Genomic DNA, 23,984 nt, shown 5'->3' with positions numbered 1-23,984 from the left:
GGGCTCCGGAACAGATCCCATTCGTATCTAGAGGTACCACTGTACAATGAAGCTAAAAATGAGTTATTAAATCAGAATTAAATTAAAAACCCTGCTTGAATAATTATAAAAAGTCTTCAGTAAATGCTGGACATTCAACAAGGACGGGGACTAATCTTAACTGGAAGTGACTTCCATAAAATTGAGCCCACAATACTATACACATGGCTCCTGGCAATTCCCGTCAGGCAATTCCTGTTAGGTCCAGTCAGCATGAAACTCTTCTTCTTCTTGTTAATTAATTAATTAATTAATTAATTATAATAATACTTTTACAATTCCCCATCCAAATATTCAGTACTATTTTTACAGACCTTTTTACAGTACTTTTTTTTTTTACAGATCTACCGATGCAAACCTATGCAGATAATGTACATAATCAGGAAATGTTTAAAATTCAATTACATCTGAAATTCAGTCATTAAATTTCACAGTTTGCTGCATTTAGCACTTGACAGCCAATCTAGACAGATGTTTAATTACATCAATGGGTCCTTGTAGTTTCAAAGGGAGATTTGTTAAACGTAGAGCTTTCGCTAACTGCCTCGTCTGAAAAGTCAGCAACCACTATACCATTAATCAATTTAAGAGACTAAGAAAGAACAACATTACCATGGAAATGTAACTGTGTTCCTCTAACCACTGTGTAATCATGAACTGAATCCAACATTTGCAGCTAAAACAACCTTTGGTGACAGATGCTAAGCAATGGAGGGAAAGGGAGACATTTTGCCTTCATGGAAATTGTCTCGAGAAAAGGACACTGCAATTTTGAGAGCTATTTGTGAAAATCTTCTGAAGAGCATCTTCAATTTACATAAGCAGAAGTGATGGCATAAATAACTCTGAAGCTGGATAGATAATATGTTATGGTTACCTAGGCAGCAAAAAAAAAAAAAAAAAAATCTCTTGTGTTCTTCACTGGCATGGAAAAAGGACATGGAAGAACAGCCCCAGAAGGCAGAAATGAATGAGTTCTACATCAAATTATTTCCAATATCAAATTCTGTGGACACTCCCCTACCGCTTATTCGAAACACACACCAGATCCCCTACATCTAGACTAGTGAAGAACACATTGAACTCCACATTCTGGGATTAACATGTTTCTAACGGGCATGTGTGTGTGCTACAGTCCCAGCACCAGTCTTCATTGGCATTTTCAGCATTAAATTAAACTGGTTGCCAATCTACTTGCCAATGCAAGGTTTTGTGGCAGCTTCTACAATCACAACATTCTACATTTAAACCACATGGCTTTTTCCAAAGACTCCTGGAAACTGTAGCTCATTAAGGTGCTGGGAATTGTAGCTCTGATGGATAAACTATGGTTTCCAGGATTCTTTGGAAGAAGCCCTGTGCTATAGTGTATGGTGTGGATGCAACTAGAACAACAACAGGAAACACCTTACTCCATCCAGATACAGGTAAATTGAGCTCCACCTAGTGATTAAACTACAGTGGTACCTCATAGAATCATAGAGTTGGAAGAGACCACAAGGGCCATCCAGTCCACCCCCCTGCCAAGCAGGAAACACCATCAAAGCATTCCTGACAGATGGCTGTCAAGCCTCTGCTTAAAGACCTCCAAAGAAGGAGACTCCACCACACCACACCACTGCCAAACAGCTCTCACTGTCAGGAAGTTCTTCCTAATGTTTAGGTGGAATCTTCTTTCTTGTAGTTTGAATCCATTGCCCCGTGTCCGCTTCTCTGGAGCAGCAGAAAACAACCTTTCACCCTCCTCTATATGACATCCTTTTATATATTTGAACATGGCTATCATATCACCCCTTAACCTTCTCTTCTCCAGGCTAAACATACCCAGCTCCCTAAGCCGTTCCTCATAAGGCATTGTTTCCAGGCCTTTGACCATTTTGGTTGCCCTCCTCTGGACACGTTCCAGCTTGTCAGTATCCTTCTTGAACTGTGGTGCCCAGAACTGGACACAGTATTCCAGGTGAGGTCTGACCAGAGCAGAATATAGTGGTGCATACCTCTGGTTACGAACTTAATTTGTTCTGGAGGTCGTTCTTAAGCTGAAACCATTCTTATCCTAAGGCTTTTGCTAATGGGGATTCTCGCTGCACGTGTGCTTTTGATGCACAATTTCCGTTCGCATCCACCACTCTGCTTCAATTTCCCAAGTAAAAACTTATGTCATGTAGTACAGATTAATTTCTATATAAGAAGTATGGAGTCAATCTTGTATGAAAATCATATTTGGGTTCTCTTACATGAAAGCTCTTTCTTGTCCATAGATGTATATAGATTATTATTAGTTTTTTTAAAATAATAATTAATTTATTTAGATTTAACAATTTCACAACAAATTTAAAAACCTTTCGTAGATACAAATACAAAGGAATAACAACAACTACAAAAGATAAAAAACAAACAAACAAATAAACAAAAACAACAAAAATAGAAACCACAAAAAGTTGAAAAGGAGAAAGGAAAGAAGAAGAAAAAAACAAGGAAAAAAGAGAAGGGGGGAAAGGGGTAAGACTAAGTGTATAGTCACGTAGGTAGCTTCTTCCAATGCAAGAGAAACACAAGCAGAGGAAACAAAAAACAATAGTTAATTCTAATTACACATTATTCAACTTTTTTCCTTTCCTATGTTCCTCCCCGCATTGCTGCAGTTCTACACAAATAATCTATACAAATAGTCTATACAGTGACTTCCACCTTCCATACAGTACTTTGCTTCAAATGCATCCTTCCGTCTGTTTTAAATCATTTTCCTATCTTTCATCTTTCTTAATTTTAATTCAAAATAAATCTTCCTACTTTCTTTCCTTTCTTCACAAATTTCTTTCACTCTAAACTTAACCAGATTGTCGATTTTGATCCTTGTTTGACCCTTGTTTTTTAAGGTATTCGTTCAAACATCCCCACTCATTTTTAACTAAACTTCTGGGTTTACCTCTTACTGTATCTGTTAATTTTGCCAGTTCTAAATATTCACATACTTTACAAAGCCATTCTTCCCAGGAGGGTACAAGTTTCTCTTTCCAATATTGGATATTGGAATTTTGCCATTTCAGCTTAGTCCATCAGTTTAATCTGCCATTCGTCCCTGGTAGGGACTGTACTTTCTTTCCATCTCTGAGCTAACAAAGTCCAGGCAGCTTAGAATATTATTTTTAGTGAGGAGACAATGACATTCTGCAGATATGTAATGGCACACTTTCCTAAAGAAGTGTTATACAAGCTCTAATATAATGAAAGCAACATGGTGAAAATTGGAGGTGCTGGGAGTTATAGCTCTGTGAGGGATAGACAACAGTTTCTAGGATTCCTGGGTGTGTATTTTAAATGTATGGTGTGTGTGTGTGTGTGGAAACACACTGCAAAGTGGATTAAAATGTGCATACAGGGATGCAGTGAACACATATAAACAAATGAGCATAATTTCCTGATACGAAGCTGCTGAAATAATTAATTAAATTGTTATTTAAAGATTTTTTTTTTTTTACTCTTTCAGTTGAAGCTAAGAATGAGGAGATGAAGTCAGGATACTAGACAACAGGATATTACTACAAAGACTTCCAGCTTCTTTCTTCATGCCTCCCTTCTCACCGCCCCCAATTCCTCTGGGGGATCAATCAGTGGTTTGAAAGTAGGGAAGTGAAACAGTAGAAAAATATATTCAGTGAAATGCAAATATTGAATGATAAAAAGGAGCCTTGTGCAATAAATGCTATTCAGCAGCCACTTACCAGCATCACAACATTAATCCCCAACACAACAAAAGGAGCATTAATTGCCATTAAAGCCCAGTAATTCCACTAATGATTTCAGAAAGAAAAACAAGACCATTTTTGGTATCTCACAGAGCTGGAATGAAATAAGCTGGATGAGATAGCAACTCAAGCAGTGCATAAAAGTCACAAAGATGGATATATAAAAGCAGAATAGGAAAAATATTCTTACTCTCCACCAGGTACCTTTGAAATATTTCTAATTCAACATTAAGCTGAAATTTAGATTCAGTGCTGTTTCCTTATGGGCTGAAGTGTACAGACTTAAAACATGTTTTAATCTATGTATTTATTATTTACATAATTTATATGCTGATAACAATCACAAGAATAAAGTATAAAAACTAATATAGCAAATTATAACTGCAAAATTTGTTGTTGTTGTTGTTCAGTCATTCAGTTGTGTCCGACTCTTCGTGACCCCATGGACCAGAGCACGCCAGCCACCCGCAAAATAGCAATAGCCAATTACAGTATTTACTGCTCACCTGTCGCAGTGGTGGGCGGGGTTTGTGACCCGGCGTGGGCTTGCCTGGTTGTCAGTCTGCCCCCTTCCAGCTATCCAATCTGCAGCTGGCAGGGGGTGGGGCAAGGGCCAGGTAGGGCAGGCTCCTGCCATCCATCGTCCCAGTCGGTCTCTGGAGCGTCACCCATGCCCCCTCTAATTTAATGTGTTTTCTTGCAGGCTAACCTTTCTTCCTAGGTCCATGGACATGGCTATGGTCACACGGTGGTTGCTGTTTCCCAGAGCTGGGAAGGAATTTTTCCCTGCTCTGCAGGTTTTGCCTTCCCTGTAGCAATTGTCACAACTTTGGCAGTTTTAGGCCTTGGACAATATTCTATAGTCTATCTTCGGAACGGGGGATGGCATTATTATGCACCCCCATGTGGAGGCGTTTGCAGGTTGGGGTACGATATTGTCAACCCCTCTAGGGCACATTAAAGACTAAAGGGTTTACCATAGCAGGTGCTTTCATAGAAGAGAGAGAACTTTATCAGACACATTAAGTTTTGTTGCATAGATGGGATATAGAGACAAGCAGTGCATTTGGTAGTCTTACAGAACCAAATGTGTACACTCCCCCATTTTAATCATGTGTGCCACTGGGGACAATACTTTAGACCTGTTGGACTTGGCTCTGGTCCATGGAAGATTCTCCCCGAGGAGATCATTAACAGCACAATCCTATGCTTGAGTACTACTCAGGATAAGACCCACAAACAAAGCTTCCTTGTGCTTTGTGCATAGGATCCTAGCCTAAAACCACAGGTCATACGCTGTGTGCGCGTGCGTGTAGTTTTGCTGCAACAATGGCTCAGCCTATCTGGTTGTTAAATCAGAAGGTTGGCAGTTTGAGCCCATGCAGAGACTGCTACATTGCAGGGGGTTGGACTAATGATCCTCTGCGCTCGTTCCCGACTCTACAATTCCACAAAACAGACTAACAGCTCAATCCTAACCACGTTTTACTCTTAAATCCTACTGAATACATTGTGGATTATTCCAAAATAAATAGAGCCACCACTGCTGTCTGACATAGCCACTCTTTAATTAGGATCCTAGCCTAAAACCACAGAATGGCTTCAGCCTATATTATTATTATTATTATTATTACTACTGCTATTACTATTAAATGTGTTATAGAAAAATAGGGGTGGTTGGCTTTTGCTGCTCAACTCCCCTGGGGACTGAGTCCCTCAAGTCTATAATCGGTCAGAGATGAATGGATGGAGGCTGCAGTGAAAGCAAGGCAGATCTTTATTTTTCTGTTGCAACAGAGTTCTCTCCCCTCCTTGCAAGGAGGCAAGAGAGACCTAGAACCAAGAAGAAACATCTGTTTTATGGGTTTGCATTTTGACATGTAGTTACAGCATCTGGGAGGGTGGATACTAGGTTAAAACTATAGCCCCAGAGGGGGGGGGTGATGTTACAGTATAGGTCTTAAAGTATTAGCCACTCTTAATCAGCAGCCCCCAGAATGAATGGAAAATCCAGTTTTAGAGTTTAGAACTATTAGCCACACAGAATAGTGTGGGGTCCCAAAAACCAACATCTCAGGTGCCAAAGGGGCAGGGTAGGGAAGTGGTAGGGAAGTATACAGCACAGCTACCAGCTACTGTTGTTGGGGATTTGGAGGTGCCACAGCTTCCCATCATCCCTGGGCTGCAGCCGGGGCCAGATTTAGGTTTGATGAGACCTTAAGCTCCTGAAGGTAATGGGGCCCTTTATATGTCCACCTGTCCTTTGTCAACAACAAACCGTCACGGTTTTTTGTGTTGAATATATGGTATATATGGTAATTTATGGACCTAATAGGTATCTAAAGCCATTTGCACGTAACAAAATAGGTATTTTATCGAAGTAATGGTTTATGGTTGAACTGAAATACAATTGAGAAGCATATTAATAGTGTTTTTTATCTTACATTTTGGAAATGTACATCCAGTTTTTTTCCATTTAATTTTTTTTGGGGGGCCCCCAAGCAAGTGGGACTTAAGCTATAGCTTGTTTAGCTTATACGTAAATCCGGCACTGGCTGCAGCAGCCCTCAAGCAAGAAGTGCCCACCTCAGTCAGGAGAGGGAAGTAAAACTGCATTGTTATTTGCTGTGTTTTCAGCTGCTGCCTTGAAACGTTCGCTCTGTGAGGATTCACGGTGCACTGACGCGAGGTACAGAGGGCGAGCGGGACGCCGCCGCCGCCGCCCGCACAAAGCGAAACACAGTTCTAGAACACTGGCTGGCCGCGCGAGGAGACCATTGCGACCGTTAGCCCCGCGGCCGCCGTTTCGCGCACGCGCTCCTCCTCCGAAAGGGAAGCGCGCCCCTGAGCGCCCCCCTTCCCTTCCCCTCTTCTTCCAGCGGTAGGGGAGGGGAAGGGGAGGGGGCGTGGGAAGAGAGAGACTTAGGGAACGAGCCTCAATCCACGTCCGCGCCTGCGCGTCAGCTAGAACGGAAGTCATTAAGATTCGGCCGGGCCGGCTCGAGAGCCTCTCACGGATTCCGCTTCCGGTTCCCTCTTCGCGTCCGCCGGCTCGGGAGACTCTCAGTACCTGGAGGCGGCAGCAAGATGAGCTACGAGCACCGTCGGGATTGGGGTCGCGGGGGCGGGCCTCGCGCTTCACAGTCGTCGTCGTCGTCGTCTGGCCGCGGCGGAGCGGGAGGCGGCGGAAGAGGTGGCGGCGGCGGTCGGGGCCGACCCCCTCCGCACCTGAAGGGCCGCGAGATTGGCCTGTGGTACGCGCGGCGACAGGGCGAGAAGAGTAAAGAGGCCGAGAGGCAGCAGGTGTGTGAGGGGGGGGGGGGCTTCTGGGTGGCCGGCCGAGCGCTGCCTGCCCGTCGTTTGCGCCCCCAGGATGTGTCGTTGTGGGGCTTCTGAGGGGGGTGGCGCTTGAGAGAAGAGGCCTCAGGTGAAGCCCTTCGTTCTTGAGGAATTTACCTGTTGGCTCGCTCCTTTTCAAGGTGGCCACATCCAAGAGGCCCTTTGAACGCTGGTGCGGGGCGCCTGCCTGTCTAGTTCTTTCTGAGCGCTCTGGGGAAATATCATCATCACCATCGTCATTTTATTTGTATGCCACCTTTCCATAGTTAAAACAGTGCTCAAGGCGGCTTACAGCATGACAAAATTTACATAATTACTAACATAACAAAAGTCATAATAAATAAAACACATCGGAAAGTACACAACCAAATGGAAAACAATTTCAACATAATTCATAAAATCTAAAACTAAGAATACAGCATTAATATCAATCACAATTTAAAATGACATAGATAAAAATAAAAGCAATTTTAAAAACAAAAACGGAGCCCTCTGCCCAGCAGCAGCAGAAGCACTCCTTTATGGAGCCTGTCAGGCCCCACCCCAAGCCAGGTGAAAAGAAGCAGGGCAGGGCCCTTCAGGCTCCCAGCAGAAATAGAAAGACAACTCTTCTGCCCGGTCCTGTCCCCTGTCAGTCAGAGTGACAGGCCCAAGGCGGCGAATCTCACCCAACTTTTTGCGAGGTTGGGGGTGTTGGACATCCAGTTTCCCATTTTATCTGCCAAATGCGTGCACCCGCCCCCCGTGGTAGCAGTTTCTTAGTCAAGAGCAAGGGAAGCCTCCTATAGAGGGCATTGCAGTAATGTTACCAAGGGCTGTATCCATTGTTGCATGAGTGGTGTCCTGCTTCTGCAACAGGGCTTATTGTCCCTTTCCTCTCCCTATGTATGCCCCAAATATGTTCCAGTAGGCCTCTCAACCCTCTAAGGCATATTTTGAGGATTGGGGATTTGGCTGCAAGTTGAGAGGAAGGGGATGGCAGGTCTGACTTTTAAAAATCGCCCGCAAACATGCCCCAGAAGGTACATTTGTCATGGTGGCTGATGCCTTTCTCATTTGCATGAGGCTTAAAGGAACCTCTTTGAGCATTGAGTAGTTGTATCAGTGTAGATGGCACTCAGGTGAGTATAAAATAAACAATAGCATTCATTTCCCTCACATATATACATGAAAGAAAATGTTCTTCCATATGGAGAAGATTTGTGTGCAGAGTTAACAGGTGTCCTATGGAGCAGTGTTTTTCAACCTTTTTTGGGCAAAGGCACACTTGTTTCATAAAAAAAATCACGAGGCACACCACCATTAGAAAATGTTAAAAAATTTAACTCTGTGCCTATATTGACTATATATAAAGTAATTCTCTTGAATAGGAATCAAATAAACACAAATCTACCTCACATAGGAGGCAGCATGTTGGGAGCACATGCCCTGCTTTCAAGCTTATTCCCATTGGGCTACTGTGAGAACAGGATGCAGGAGGGGGGCAGCCCAGTTTTCTTATGGAATTAAACAAGAGGAAATGAAAGAGTCGAATATTTGCTACGAAAGAATGCCAATGAGTTTTATGCTGGCCACACACAGCACTGATGCTGAGAGATCTTTATCAGCCCTAAGTGCTGTGTGTCATACCTTGCACAGCTTCAACAAGGTCTCCAGTTATAGCAGCAATTCATCAAAATCAGAGCTAGGAGGACAGCCTAGATAAGTAGAAAAGAAAGCTGAGTTTGGCAGGCTCTTCAAATACATATTGCGCTGCCTCAAGCCATTATTTTAATAGACGACAAATAGGGAGGCAACAACGGGTTAATAGTGCTTGGAGGGGCATGTTTTGCCCTTTATCTGCCGCCTTTCTTCTACTCTGGGACCCCGGCAGCCCCCACGAAGCTCTCCTTGGGGTCCCTCAGCAACCCCCCCCCCCGCATTTGACGGTCTACTTCGGGCAGGAGCAGCGCAGCGAGCGAGATGTTGGGGGCCGGGGGGTCCGCAGCCCCGGGAGAGACAGGCCTTCTCACTGCGCTCAGGTTGCAACAGGCCGCTGGCTCTTGGGGGATCTTGTTCCCTTATTGCACGGGCTGCGAGGCGCTTCGCCATGGCCGGCAGGAAGCCCCTCCGCCCAGCTGCTCCTGGCGCTCGAAGCTCTTCTATGCAGCCCTGTCGGGCCGGGCAGCGCTGCACAGAATCCTCGGGGCGGGAAGCCCGTTCAGGAGGGCGCGCATCAAGGAGCGCTGCCTGTTCCCACCGGGCCCCCGTCCTCCCCACAGCCGCGCCGGTGTTGAGGCAGCGAGGGGATCCCCCGGGAGAACCCGCCGGCAGCCTCCTCCCCCCGCGCCGGCTCCAGCGCCCCCTCTTCCTCCTCCTCTCAGGCGGGTGCTTGGCGAGGCTGACCTCAGGTGCCTGCGCGGAGGAGGGGACGGAGGGCTGGCTCCCCCCGCCGCCCGGGTCCAGCCAAAGGCCAATGAAGAGGCACCGAAAGTAGGGCCGGGGAGCCCCTCGCGCCCCCGCCTCCTCCCCCTTGCCTGTCCTGCCGGACCCTGGCCACAGCCCTCTCCTCCCTTTTGTGTGTCTTTTCACACTGTGTCCCTGCGCAGCCCGAAGCGGGGAGGGGGGTGAAGAAGAAAGAGTCCCCCGGCGGGCGGGCGGGCGCGCTGGCCGGCGAGGCAGAGAGAAGCCATTCGGCCCTCTGGACGGACGGACGCGCTGCTGGCTGGAGGAGGGCGATGCCCCAGAGAGGCTAAATGGCGCCCCGACGGAACCCGCTCGCCGCGGAAATTTGACATTAAAAAAAATAAAAGTCTTTCGAATTTTTACCACGGAACACCAGGCAACATCTCGCGGCACACTAGTGTGCCGCGGAACAGTGGTTGAAAAACACTGCTATGGAGTATGCTGACAGAATTTTACTGTGCGTTTCTGTCAGAGATAATGAAGACTTTCTCATCTTTGTACAGAAGCATTAAATTTAAAGTATAGTAGTAACTTGACATATCCTTAGTATTTAGAATATGTAGTCCTGCTCCTTTTACAATATTGAGGAGTGTCAGTCATTGGAGCAAGATTTTTGAGCATGGAGTATGTTATACTTTAAGATTTTGTTAAAATCCATTGTTCTTTCCTTATATAGAGAGCTGTGGTGTGTATGGATGAGCGCAGAGAAGAACAGATCGTACAGTTGCTGAACACTGTCCAGAGCAAAAATGAAAAAGAAAAAGAAGCCATGTCTTGGTGGTCTGATGAAGAAGGGTAAAAATGTTTTTTGTTTCAGGTCAAATGTTATCAGTATGTTAGCAGTATGCAAACCAACTAAAGGGTAGTTTGCATCATAAAATAGTTAAACATGCCATGGTATGTTCTGTTTTGCTATCAAACACTATAGTAATTTGTATTCAGTTTCATTTGTTTTCATGCTTAATATTCTTATGGAACATCACATCACAACAGTATTTCCAAATTGGGAAATATTGGGCATTGGGAATAATAATGACTAAAATACAGGCAACCCCCGTTTTATGCACAACCAATACGTGCACAGCGACAGATCTGGAAGTAGCCCGAAAATGTAATAAAAGACATCACTAAAAGGTGGGGCAGGGGCGGAGTGGGTTGTTTGCAGGCTGCTTCAGTTGCACACAATTTAGTGACATTTATTGAGCTACTTTCATCTCAGGTTTTTGTTTGTTTTACCTTGTAACTTTGTGGCCTCTTGGGGATTATACAACACAGGGTATAATTGGGATTGTACTGTGGCAAAATATCAGTGTGGTGCGGGAGGGAGGAAAATCCAGGCAAGCAGAGCAGTGAGTTCTAATTGTAGAGTTGGAAGGGACCACTAGGATCATCTACTGATCTACTCCAACCTCCTGCAATGCAGGGATCTTTTGCTCAACATGGGGCTCAAACTTACAGCCCTGAAATTAAGATTCTCATGCTTTACCGGCTGAGCTATCTGCTTGCCAGCAGTCACCTAAGTTGTTTACAGGATGGGATCACTTATTTACTCATAGCTGGACACAGGACTGTAGATCAAAACTATAAATACCAAATTTATCTACTGATGTGTGTTTCTTAGAGCTGGAAGACTTATGCTTAATCACATCTTTTCCAGGTACACAAAGGAGACCCCTCCAAAACCAAAGCCTGTTGTGGAAAAACCTGTTGTTGAGAGGGCACCTAAAAGAACTAGACCAATATTGGAAAAAACATTCCTTGATCAAGATTCAGAATATCTCTTAGAAGAAAATAAACCTGATGTTGATTTAGATGAGCAACTTAAAGAAGAATTGAAAAAGAAAAAAACTGATTCCAGATATATTGAAATGCAGGTAGCCTCCAGAGAAGATTTTGGGGCATGTTGAGGGCAGGAGGGGAAGATGAAGCTCTATTGCACTAGTGTATTCCCATTGTACTATGCTAGATCTCTAATTGTATCTACCTCAATAGAAGTTTGCATAAATGCTTTTGGCTAAATATTATAGATATCATTTATGAATTAATATATGTGGAAACCCTGAGCTGGTTTTTTTAATGCTGTATTTCATCTAGTGGCCAAGATGATGAATATAGTGTAATCAGTTGTGATCTGAATTAAATTATTAGGTATAATGGGCAGCCCAGTCATGTGGGCTTGCCTTGGAATCTTCTGTTAAAGGGCAGCTAATCACCCCCCCCCCAATAAATAAATAAATAGTATTTTAATTCCATTTTTATCCTTACTGCAGTAAGAGGCACAGGAACTTAAAAAATCTGACTTTCCTCAAGGAACTTGCTTAGGAACACAGTCAGAGGTTGATATAGTTCTAGTTCCTCCTCCTTTAGTGGAAAAGGCAAGTGTTAATGTTGTGTTGCAGCTGAATACATTTATTATTTATATATATGATTCTCAGTGTCTTAGATGGAACATTAGCATGCTTAAAAAATAGGTTGGTGCTTCAGTTCGTAGCTTAACCATCACTAATTGTATTCAACTTGCTAACCAAATTTATAATTATCTATTATAAATATACTCTATTTTCACTTAATTTTTCTTTACTTTGCAGCGATTTCGTGAGAAGCTGCCTTCTTATGGAATGAGAAAGGTAAATACATACCTTGAATATGAGCCTTTTTGTCTTAACTCAGATGAGCATTAAGATTTGGAAAAGAAAAATATTTAATGAAATGTTAAAAGGCAATGAGAATTAAGTGGAAAATATTCGTATGTTCTACTGTGTAGAGAAACACCATTAAACAATTTCAGTCCCTGGTGTATTTTTTGTAGAGTGGGTAATGTTCAGTGCATAATTGAACGAGGGCATGGAAGCATATCTCCACACAGTAGAGTGATTACTGTGTGTTTCATTTTTTTATTTCTTTTAATAGGAGCTTGTAAACATCATAAATAGCAGTCGAGTAACTGTTATAAGCGGGGAAACTGGCTGCGGAAAGACAACTCAAGTTACTCAGTTCATCTTGGATGACTATATTGAGCGAGGGAAGGGGTCTTCCTGCAGGATTGTATGTACTCAGCCTAGAAGGATCAGTGCTATCTCTGTAAGTGACATTTATATCTGTTCTGGGATAAAGTAACCATATTTACAAAGAAGAAAACATTAACAGATTTTCTTTAATGTTAAGGTAGCAGAGAGAGTTGCGGCAGAAAGGGCTGAAGTATGTGGTAATGGAAAAAGTACAGGATATCAAATTCGGCTTGAAAGGTACTTGAGTATTTTCTTGTTAGTTTTTATACTTGAAGAATGTCTATGCACAGACTAGATTGGGCATTTGTTTTTATCATCCCTGCAGTTGCCACATTGTGGATATAGAATTCATGTTGGTGCAGCAAAGCCGTATAGTTCTGCTGTGCTGTTGCTTACCTAGGGGGTTCTCCTTCCACAGATGCAGTGATGTAACTTTTGGTGACAAAATTAGTAACCTGTCCTGTGAATAATTGTGTCAGCGCAAATGCTCATTGGCTGGGCTGTAAGATTGCATATGAGGTATTTGTGTATACAGCCATGCAGACAGAGCTCCATCTGATAAGCTGCACTGTGGGAATGGTATTTTCAGGTGTTAATTATTCCACCTGGAATTTTGCTGTCACAAATTGTGGGTGTTGCCACAAATAGGAACACCTTACCACAAATATTTGTATTCTGCTTTCCGTTATACATTACACTCAAAGTGATTTGAGAGGAATTGCTACAAATTCAATACATTATCAAGTAGAGCACCGATCAGAGTTGTGATATAAGTGGCCACCCACTTGCCTTTGAATCGACCGTCCTCACAAGACTTACTTGTCGCTGCAACTTTTATTCTGCTAAGCTGCTGTCAAGTTAAGCCTTGCTTATGTTCCTCTAGAACAGTGTTTTTCAACCACTGTTCCGCGGCACACTAGTGTGCCGCGAGATGTTGCCTGGTGTGCCGTGGGAAAATTACTTTATATATAGTCAATATAGGCACAGAGTTAATTTTTTTAACATTTTCTAATGGTGGTGTGCCTCGTGATTTTTTTCATGAAACAAGTGTGCCTTTGCCCAAAAAAGGTTGAAAAACACTGCTCTAGAAGTAATGTGCATATATAAAATAGGTGAGCAACCAAGATATAAACAGTGGCATTTGTGTTTGCTGTTTGGATTAGCAGCAACTTGTAAAACAGGTTAATTAAGCATTGTTGTGTCATACCCTAGGCATTCTGTTTCTTGGCTGCATGCTGAGCATACCATGAAGCCAAACTATGCATGCTTTCTCAGAAGTCCAGTTGACTTCCAAATAAGTGTGTATAGAACTGCAGCTTTTATTTTCATTTTCACAACCAGACATTGGATGCTTGAATCTTAGTAAGTGAATGCAGCTGAAGGTGTACTGACTGTCATTATAACATTTAAAAGTATCTTCTGGCTTTTTCAAATGCAATATCAAGAGGAACTGAAGTATTGTTTTTAATGGCTATTTTTCAGCCGGTTGCCAAGGAAACAAGGCTCAATTTTGTACTGCACAACAGGAATTGTCCTACAGTGGCTCCAGTCAGATAAGTATGTGTTTCTCAGTTTCAAAAGAAAATTTTAAATGCATTTCCTTAAAGCTTTATCAGCTGCTGTTAATAGTTGTATTTTCTGTACTCATTTCCATTTATTTCATATCTGCTCATTAACATTTTGTTTCTTATAAACATGGGTTATCAGTTCTGTACTTCTTTTGTTGTAGGGAGTTGGCCAGTGTTAGTCATGTAATCCTTGATGAAATCCATGAGAGAAATCTCCAATCAGATGTTTTAATGACCATAATTAAAGATCTGCTAAGTGTACGACTCGACTTGAAAGTCATATTGATGAGTGCTACGCTGAATGCCGAGAAGTTCTCAGACTATTTTGGTGCGTGAACTTATCTACATTTTTACAAGTGAAATAATCCCCTGTATTTTGCTTTGAATGTTAGAAGCATCATAGTATAACAAAATACAGGTGTCTTCCTCCTTATGTGGGAGTTACATTCCAGGCTGCCGCTGCTTTCCCACTTGTCAGCTGTTAGGCAGGGAGGCTGAGCAGCATCAGTAAACCCCCACTGCAGCACCCTTTCATGAGAAGACCCTCCCTGGAGCTCAAAGAGGAGCTCTGAGGAGAGTCTCCTCATGAGCCAGGACTTTACAGCTCTCTTCCACCACTTCTGGGTTTCAGGTACTGTGCAGAAGGGTGGAATTGCCTGCACTTCTGAAAATAAATAGTAGATAAAATATATGCTGTATTTTTATTTATCTCTGCATGAAATGAAATGCTGAATACATGACATTTTCATGTACAGTGGTGCCTCGCTAGACGAAAATAATTCGTTCTGCGAGTGCTGTCGTATAGCGAATTTTTCGTCTTGCGAAGCACCAACGAGAGAATAGCGGTTTGACGAAAAAAAGAAAAAAAAAAAAATCGGAATTTTTTTCGTCTTGCGAGGCAAGCCCATTGAAAAATTCGTCTTGCGAGACAGCCTTCCGCTAGCGAATGCCTTTCGTCTAGCGAGTTTTTCGTCTAGCGAGGCATTCGTCTAGCGGGGTACCACTGTAATAGTTCTATGGCACCTTAAAAGACACACACATATTATGGTACAACTATTCATTGCCAGAGTCAGTTTGTCAGGTGAAGTATCAAGTTCCGTGTGCAATAAACATTTTACTTTGCAACTTCAGTGACCAATATCTTTGGCAGCATTTTGAACACTTGAGTTCATGCCAAGGCAGTATTGAGCCTCTAATAATAATAATAATAATAATAATAATAATAATAAATTATTTATTTATACCCCGCCCATCTGGCTCAGTTTCCCCAGCCACTCTTGGCGGCTCCCAACAGAATTTTAAAAATACAATCAAACATTAAAAACTTCCCTAAACATTCTAAACCACTTTGGTCTTTCTAGTAGAATAAAAACAACCTAACTAGCTTTTTTGATTACTATAATAACAGTAGCATTTAAAAAAAATGTTTTATTTTGTATAAGCTTCATGCTTCTAGCTATTCTGTAAGTTGTGTCTTGTATCTTGTTTTCAGGCATGATGCAGTTTGCTAAAATGTAGGTGATGTAATATATTCCCCCCCTCCTTTTCATGACAGACAGTTGTCCTATGATCCATATTCCTGGATTCACCTTTCCTGTCAAGGAGTACCTTTTGGAAGATGTAATTGAGAAGCTACGGTTAGTGTGAAGACGAATCCTCTTAATTCCTTTTTTCATTGTGACACCAAAACTCAGAATTTGGACATATAATGATTCCTGTCTTCTCCTAATATGAAGACTATATTGAGATATTTAGAATGTTTTTTTGATTATTTTTTTTACTTAATATGCAAACATTATTACTGAATGCTATATTTATTTCTGAAGATACATTCCAGAAAATACAGATCGCAGACCACATTGGAAAAAGAGGTTTATGCAGGGGCACATAAGCAGGCCAGAAAAGGAAGAAAAAGAAGAAATTTATCACGAGCAGTGGCCAGATTATTTGAAGCAGCTTAGAGGACGGTAGGGTTATTTTTCACTTTTGTACAACTCTCAGATTTTTGTTACATATGTGACAGACATTTTATGATGTTTTAATTTGCTGGAAGCCGCCCAGAGTGGCTGGGGCAACCCAGGCAGATGGGTGATATATAAATATATTACTATTATTAAACACAGTAGAATTTCTGAATAAACATGCAGTTTCTCTGTTTAAGAGAGACTGAGATTTGTTCTGTGCTTAAAAGCAAATAGGATCCACTCTGTTCCGCTGTCGTCTCTTCTGTTGATCTGTGTTTATTTTAACCAGTCTCCTTTTTTGCTATTTGTATAAAATAAGAGCCTGTGTACTTGTGCTAAACTTAAATATAGCACATAGGGTTAAATAATGCTTTTTATTTGTACATGATATCTAGGTATTCAGAAAGTACAATTGATGCATTGGGAATGATGGATGATGAGAAAGTTGACCTTGATTTGATTGCAGCACTGATCAGATACATTGCTCTTGAAGAAGAGGTGAGTTTCAACTTGGCTAAATATGACTTCACTTTTAAAATTATTTCTACTCTGTTGACAAACAAGCAAAGACAACAGCTACAAATGTTTTTCTGTGCTTGTAAAAGTCAACACTGCACTAATCTTAGAGGAAAAAAATGAGTAAATGCTTTTCAAAATCAGATAACACATCCTTTGGCTTCAACAGGATATTTCATTGTCTCTTGCTCCCAAGCAAACATTTCAGGGACTAGAATGTTTGTTTTGTACTAAGTTCTAGCTTAATCCCATTTGATTTAACACTATAAGTTTTGAAAATAGAAGATAGTATTTTAAGAGTGTTTTTGAGCAATAATATATTTCATAATGGTTCACATAATAAAATTGAACATACGTAGATAATACTGCCTTCACAGTTACCAGTGTTTTCAATGGTATTTTGGCACTTTGCTCTAATTCCCTGAAAGATTGTGATAGTGGCAGTAGTGGTACTGGGGGACAAAAGTTATTCAGAATCAAGTGCATATAATTTTCAAATTGCAAATAATGTTTCACAATTTGCGATTGCAAGGTTTTAGAAATACAGGTACCAAAAATAAAATTTACAGGTTGAATTGGATACAATACTTAACCCCTGGTTTGCTTGCACATCTGAATCTTCCCCAGTGGGATAATCATGGCTTGTTTTGGGCTAACAAATCATGCTCTGAAACCCCATGGTTTAAAATTGGTGCATGAATCTTGGCTTATGTTAACTGTAGTCTGCCATTACATCCAAGTTCAGTACCCTGGTTTAATTCTAATTCGTTGCCCCTTCCCAGCCACTGATCTGAGTGCACGGATGCGAGACTCAAACAAAACTACTTGTGCAGCTAAGAATTTCTTGCTGGCATTTTCACAGACTTCTGTACCCTCCTCATCTTACCAGGCAACAGACTGATTGCACCACTCACTTTGTAAACAAGCTGACTATTCAAAGAGGAGGTGAGACCCTGTGGAGGGGGCACAAATCAACCTTAGGTGAAACAAACTAAATTTGTGAGTGGGATCCAGACTTCCTAAATTGTGGCTTAGCAACATGTCTGAACTTGGCCATGGTGTGTGCTTTATGGGTTGAACTATGCATCCATATTTGATAATTGATTTCTCCATGTACCTGTGTTCATGCAGGATGGTGCAATACTTGTATTTCTCCCTGGATGGGACAACATTAGCACTCTAAATGACCTTCTGATGTCTCAAGTTATGTTTAAGTCAGGTAAATCATCTTCTTTGATTTTCTTAAAATAATCTGCTGTGAACTAGGGGTTTTCTTTATAAACTGTTACCCAAAACCTCCCAGCACCTTTTGGCAGCATTATCAACACGGCATCATAGATTGTAAATTGTGCCAACATAGCTGTTGATGTTCATTGTCCTAAGCATATGCAAGTTGGCAGACAAGTTCAGAATTCAGCTACCCTTTTCAAATGAATGTTGGCCTACATTAAATAATTTTAAATTAGGATGAGCAGTTAAATTAGCACTGTCAAGATGCTTCAGTAACACTTGGAGGGCAGGGTTCTTTGTCCCTAAAGCCTACTGAACTTCTCTAGCTGCCCTTCTGAGCCTCTGCCCCTCTTCCTGTTGCCCTGCACCTTTCTCCTTTGCATGACTACAAGAACCATAATTCCCACTGTTTTTCTTAAAAATGCATTTGAATGCAATGCAATGGTTGAACTGGCATCCCAACAGCCACTGCAGGAGACCAGTAAGTGATAGCATCTGGGGTGGCATGTCAGTTACAGTGTTGGCTGGTAAATCCCCCTAACTCAGGCATGGCCGAACTTGGCCCTCCAGCTGTTTTGGGGCTACAATTCCCACCACCCCTGACCACTAGTCCTCTTAGCTAAGGATGTTGGGAGTTGTAGTCCCAAAACAGCTGGAGGGCCAAGTTTGGCCATGCCTGCGAATAAATTGGTTACTGTTAAATGTCAAGGGTAGCAGTCTCCATCCTTAACGTGGTTTTGCATGATGACATTGCACAAACATAACTCACTGTGGAACAAATGTTTCAAGGATGTTGAGCTTTGTATTTGCTTTGAGAGCAGATAAGTTTATTTGGGTGAATCAAATGGATAACCGTTAATGATTCTAGCAATAAATTTAAAAAGGTATAATTATAATTTTACCTAACAAGCTGCTGACCTCAAAGACTTTTTCAGTTTAATGCTACAAGGCAATATTTAAGGCAAAATATAGAAAGGTTATGAATTTTCTTTGTTATTGGCAAAATAAAATTAATAAATCAACCAGTGCTTTCAAAAATATTATTTGTAACGAGAATCTGTGGCTTCTTGAAGAAAATAGTTCATTATTCCTACAACTGTACCTCATTTATATTCTTAAATTTCTCTAGATTTTCAGTTTTTCTTTCAAACTGAATTTTACTTAAGAGTAGTACCATAATGCCAATTTTATTTTTCAGATAGGTTTGTTATTATACCTCTGCATTCGTTGATGCCTACTGTTAACCAGACACAGGTAAGTTTTATAATTAGCAGCGGTCATTATTTTAATACATCTTTCCCACAACAGAAAATGCATGTATTTGGTACAGAGTATTCTAAATCTGTTTTCAGTTTTTTAAACTAAAGTAGAATGACTGCAACAGCTGTGCCTTCACATAACTTACTTGGTTGGATCCAGAGAAATGCTGGTGGAAGTACTGGGTAAAAGATAACTTTTGGCAACAAATATGCCTCTGATTTTCAGCCCCCACCCCATAGCCCACCTTGTTTAGCAGGGTCTCACAACCCTTTGGTGAGGTATTTGGGGTGACTACTGCTAGGATGAGGGAGGCAGGGAGGTCATATTCCATCCTCCCCACTTCCCCCTGTTGTTTCTCTGAATTCAAGTGCATATGTTTATTTGTTGCCCAATCATATTTATTATTTTAAGTAACATTAAAAAGCTGATTTCAGTCTTACTAAGCAGCAAGGAAGGAATCAATTTTTCATATTGTGGAATCTCCATGTCCTTGGAAATTTGGACCAGAGTGTGGGCTCATGTGCTAATAATAATAATAATAATAATAATAATAATAATAATAATAATAATAATCTATTTATACCCCACCCATCTGGCTGGGTTTACCCAGCCACTCCCTATGATATAGAACACAATGTCTCAACTGGGCTGTGCCATGCCTGTTAAAACATGGGACGCTTCAATCCACCTGCTTTTCAAGAGATCATAACCTTTATTCCAAATAACTGTTTTCTTATTGGATTGCTGTTGTAATGATACCTTAATAAAATGTTTCAACTATCCATTAATGCTTAGTTGCTCTGGTGTTTAAAGTTAGTGACGGGTGTATGTATGTGCATGTTTTGATTGAAAGAAATTAAATTAAGTAAACAAATTTTAGGATGAATTTCTGGAACAAACACACTTTCTGGAACAAATTTCTGGAACAAACACACTTTCTCTTTCTAATTTTGTTTTTGTTTTTCTTTAGGTTTTTAAAAGGACCCCCCCTGGAGTCCGTAAAATTGTAATCGCTACCAACATCGCTGAGACCAGGTAAATCTTTGTTTATGCTTCTAGCAATGCTCGAAATTAACTTGTTGGCAAAAAGTGTATTTTCATTAAAAGTGTAAATTAAAATGTTTAATTCCTTTATGTGGTGGAACGAGCAATAAAATAAATTAAAAATATGTACAGTGAAGCTGCTTTTCCACTTCAGATTCATCAGATAGTTTAATGTGGAAATTTAATGTAGAATGCATATACTGTACAAGGGAAAGCAACACATTCACACATGGATATCAGATGTCTCTTGAGTGCTGCCCAATTAATCCGTTGAATTTCTTTTTGAACGCTGGCACTTTTAAGCACAATGCCTGCAATGTCCCCTCCCCCTTTTTTTCTTTGAAAGGGAAGCAGTTTTCAGTCCTCCTGGAGCCCAATAAAAAGGGGGGGGAATAGGCCGAGGTAAACAATGTTTTTGCTTTTTGCTTTTTGGAGAGGAAGAATAACAGGAAATACAAGCAGGTATGGAAAGTGAAGGGGAGGCAAAATTAGAAAAAAATGACTTAGTGCAGAGCAAGAGATGTGCTTAGAGTTTAGACAGGAAGCTGACTGAGCCTCGAGAGGAGAGGAGCAACAGCAAAGCTTTGCCTTGAAACTTTGGCATTTCCTGACTTGGAGCTGCAGGGGGAGCTGCATTCATTAAGAAAAATGGTTTACAATACGATCAACAGTTCCTTTTCGGATTTTATAAATTGGCTTCAGCATTAAGCAATATCTGATGGCCTGTGGAATAAGTTAGGTGTCTAAACTGACCCTCATCCCTAAAACAGTGCACATGAAGCTAGGCAAAAGAAGTTATAACCCAGGCCTTGTGCAGAGTGGCATCCATCATCCCTCTCCTCTGCTTCAGACTCTTCCCTCCTCAATATCCATTACACTGACAGGTTGGGAATTAGACAGGAATGTTGCCTAGACTGGATTGCTTGTTGGAAAACCCCAGGGCCTAACAGTTTCCATTAAGCATACTTACAGCTGGTTATCCTAAGGCTCCAACCCAAAACACACTTGCTTAAAAATAGAATTTATTTCCAGATTAGCATGCTTAATGTTGTTTTATGTAGCTAGTACTATAACTGAAGTTAGACAGGTGCCTGCTGTCTTGATGTTTAGATGGCTGCTGAAGACATTGTTATTTAAAAATACTTTCCTTTAAGTATGACCCAGCCATCTTATGGGCTATTAATTGTATCAGTGTAAAAATTCGTTTATTGTTAGTTATTTTTTGTGTATTTTACCTCCTTTTATCTTTTTGCACATTACTTCAGTAGTTTGTGGCTGTGAAGTGGTTTATGAATCTGTAAAATAAATAAAATAATTAACATAAGCGCCTTTGCTGACAGTCTTATCTTCTGATATGTTCAGTTAAAGTCTTGCTTCAGTCTGAGCATTTTTAGCTTTTTGGTTTTCTTCCAGACTTCACTCCTTGGTGCATGTGTGCTTGTTATGTAAGAAATAGCAAAACTGTAGCAAACAGGGGCGGAGCAAGGCGGGGACGTTGGGGGCATGCCGCCCCGGGTGCCACCCTGGAGGGGGGCGACTCCTGCTTTGCCTCTTTACAGTGACCCCCCCCCCAGCCTCCCTCCCACCTGGCCCGCTGCAAGGTGCTCCCAAGAGGGCACAGCTTTGCCAGTGCCCTGGCAAAGCGGTGTGTGTGGGGGGGGGGGTGTGACAAAAAAATTTCCACACCGGGTACCACCTGGGTAGCAAGTGGTAGTCTATTCATTACAATTGATTGCATAGTCACTTAAGACAATTTGTGTGTTTCGTAAGGGGCAAGTTCTTTTACAGATTGATGTAATCAATGCAGATTGTCTCTATTTGATGTACAAAAACTAACCATTTCTTCCTGCTTCCCATTTCTGCAGCATCACCATAGACGATGTGGTATACGTTATAGATGGAGGAAAGATAAAGGAAACTAACTTTGATACACAGAACAACATTAGCACGATGGCTGCAGAGTGGGTTAGCAAAGCAAACGCTAAGCAGAGGAAAGGTAGAGCAGGCAGGTAAGAGTAATCTATCATCACAGAATGGACAGAAGCAGGGAAGCCTTGGCTATTGAAATAAGGAACATTTTCAAATATTTAATAATAATAATTTTTAAAAATATTATTATTTAAAGTTTACTTTAAAGACGTTAACTTTCCCCCTCACTTTGCTGACTTAATCAATTAATCTGAAACTTTTCCTTTAGTGACTTAATTTGCTGGCTTAGTTTTTTGCCCTCCCTTTGATATCTTATTTTTATAGACTGAATACCCAAAGTGGTATAGTGGAGCCCAATGCATTTCAGATTGGAGCATCCTCTTGTATCATCAAACCTTTGATAAAGTAGGCTCTAATCTGCAAAACGTCAAACTAGAATACTTCTGTTCGCCTTTAAGCAGTTACAGGAATTTCTTGAGGTTCTTTTTTTTACTTCCCTAGTCCCAACATGACTGTTCTTCAGGAATTTAAACTTAGTTTTAGAAATTAAAGTAGTTCAGCAGCACGATCTCTCTATAACAGTCTAAAAATATCATACAGAAAAAATTCTTTACTATCTTGACATTTGCATCATTTGTATTTGTTGAACTGCTTCAAATAAAACCTTTAGACATAGGACTATAGGCACAGCACATGCCTAGATGATACCTATAGGTCTTGTATCCTGATTTCCTATGTGGAGATGCCGTGTGAGTGGAGGTTGGGCTCTTGAGCACAAATAATTTATAGAGAGTTAATGTAAATGTATAAATAAATCATGTCTTGTAGATTACCCTCTTAGCATTTTTTACTCAGTGCATTTCTCTAGATATTATCTACTTACCAGATAGTAAGTACAGTATATTCTGGTGTATAAGACTACTTTTTAATCCAGGAAAATCATCTCAAAAGTTGGGGGTCGTCTTATACACTGGGTGGAAAATCTGTGGTTGAGTATATCTCAAACTCTATATTTTAACTGGAAAAGTTGGGGGTCGTCTTATATGCCCAGTCGTCTTATACGCCGCAATATACGGTAGATAAAGAAAAAGAAAGTTCAGCATCACTATCCTTGAAAAGTTTTCCTCACTCCACAGTATTGCTACTTGAAAAATACTCCCACTAACTGCGAAGTACTTAATATCTTCCCACATAATCACTTTGAAACAAATTTGCCTAGAACTTCTGGTATTCAAGAGCATTGGTGAATACAGAAAATAACATTAAATCTAATATGTGTAGTTACCTTTAACAACGTGTAATAGGTGCATAGCTGTTTGGCTGCACAAATTTGCTTCACTCAACAGTTGCAGTTCTATCCTGTGTGAGACCAATCAGGAGTAACCTTTCACTGCATTGCAGATTTGGTGCAATCCCATCCTATAAGGTTATTGTCTCATACTGAGCAAAGGGGAGTAGTGTGTTGTGGTCCTTAGTTTTCTGTTGACATATGTCAGACTGTCAGGTAGATACATCATCCCTGCCCACACCATATTTGCATTTATTAATCCCTGTGCCATAAATAAAAAGAAGCTGGTGTTGGTTTGGGAACATTTTATTCATTTTGTTGCACCAGGCTGCTGTCCCAGATCAGATATGGCGAACATTCTTTAGCTCAAGGGATGTGTTCCTTTCCAGGGTTTCATGCCATGCACTCCTCCCTCTGTCTAGGCATAGAACTCTTAAAGGGACACATTCCAGCCAGGCAAAAGCATTCAAGGGGCAGAGTAATGCTGATGAGAGATGTGGCTTGGGGAAAGTCTTGAGGGCCATTATTAAGAGGTCTGGAGGGTCGCATTTTGTGCCTGTTCCTAGGGTTCCCCACCCCTGTCCTAGATTATTGCTTCTCTTTAT

General features: G+C 41.2%; 1 protein-coding gene across 1 annotated transcript in view; it reads left to right on the top strand.

The window, feature by feature from the left end:
- The first annotated feature begins 6,860 nt into the window (after positions 1-6,860).
- DHX36 (DEAH-box helicase 36) overlaps positions 6,861-23,984 on the top strand; it is a 28,206-nt gene continuing 11,082 nt past the window's right edge. The window contains exons 1-15 of the mRNA XM_033150475.1: positions 6,861-7,091; positions 10,249-10,367; positions 11,230-11,446; positions 12,161-12,199; positions 12,483-12,653; positions 12,738-12,817; positions 14,063-14,137; positions 14,310-14,476; positions 15,704-15,785; positions 15,975-16,115; positions 16,508-16,610; positions 17,760-17,847; positions 19,057-19,112; positions 20,089-20,153; positions 22,028-22,171. Coding sequence (XP_033006366.1) covers positions 6,876-7,091; positions 10,249-10,367; positions 11,230-11,446; positions 12,161-12,199; positions 12,483-12,653; positions 12,738-12,817; positions 14,063-14,137; positions 14,310-14,476; positions 15,704-15,785; positions 15,975-16,115; positions 16,508-16,610; positions 17,760-17,847; positions 19,057-19,112; positions 20,089-20,153; positions 22,028-22,171 — 1,763 coding nt within the window. The 5' untranslated portion in view covers positions 6,861-6,875. The remainder of the gene's footprint in view (positions 7,092-10,248; positions 10,368-11,229; positions 11,447-12,160; positions 12,200-12,482; positions 12,654-12,737; positions 12,818-14,062; positions 14,138-14,309; positions 14,477-15,703; positions 15,786-15,974; positions 16,116-16,507; positions 16,611-17,759; positions 17,848-19,056; positions 19,113-20,088; positions 20,154-22,027; positions 22,172-23,984) is intronic.

The sequence above is a fragment of the Lacerta agilis genome, chromosome 5, assembly GCF_009819535.1.
Source record: "Lacerta agilis isolate rLacAgi1 chromosome 5, rLacAgi1.pri, whole genome shotgun sequence".
NCBI classification, from domain to species: domain Eukaryota; kingdom Metazoa; phylum Chordata; class Lepidosauria; order Squamata; family Lacertidae; genus Lacerta; species Lacerta agilis.
Note: the sequence above shows the minus strand (reverse complement) of the source record. Positions and strands in the feature narration are given on the sequence as shown.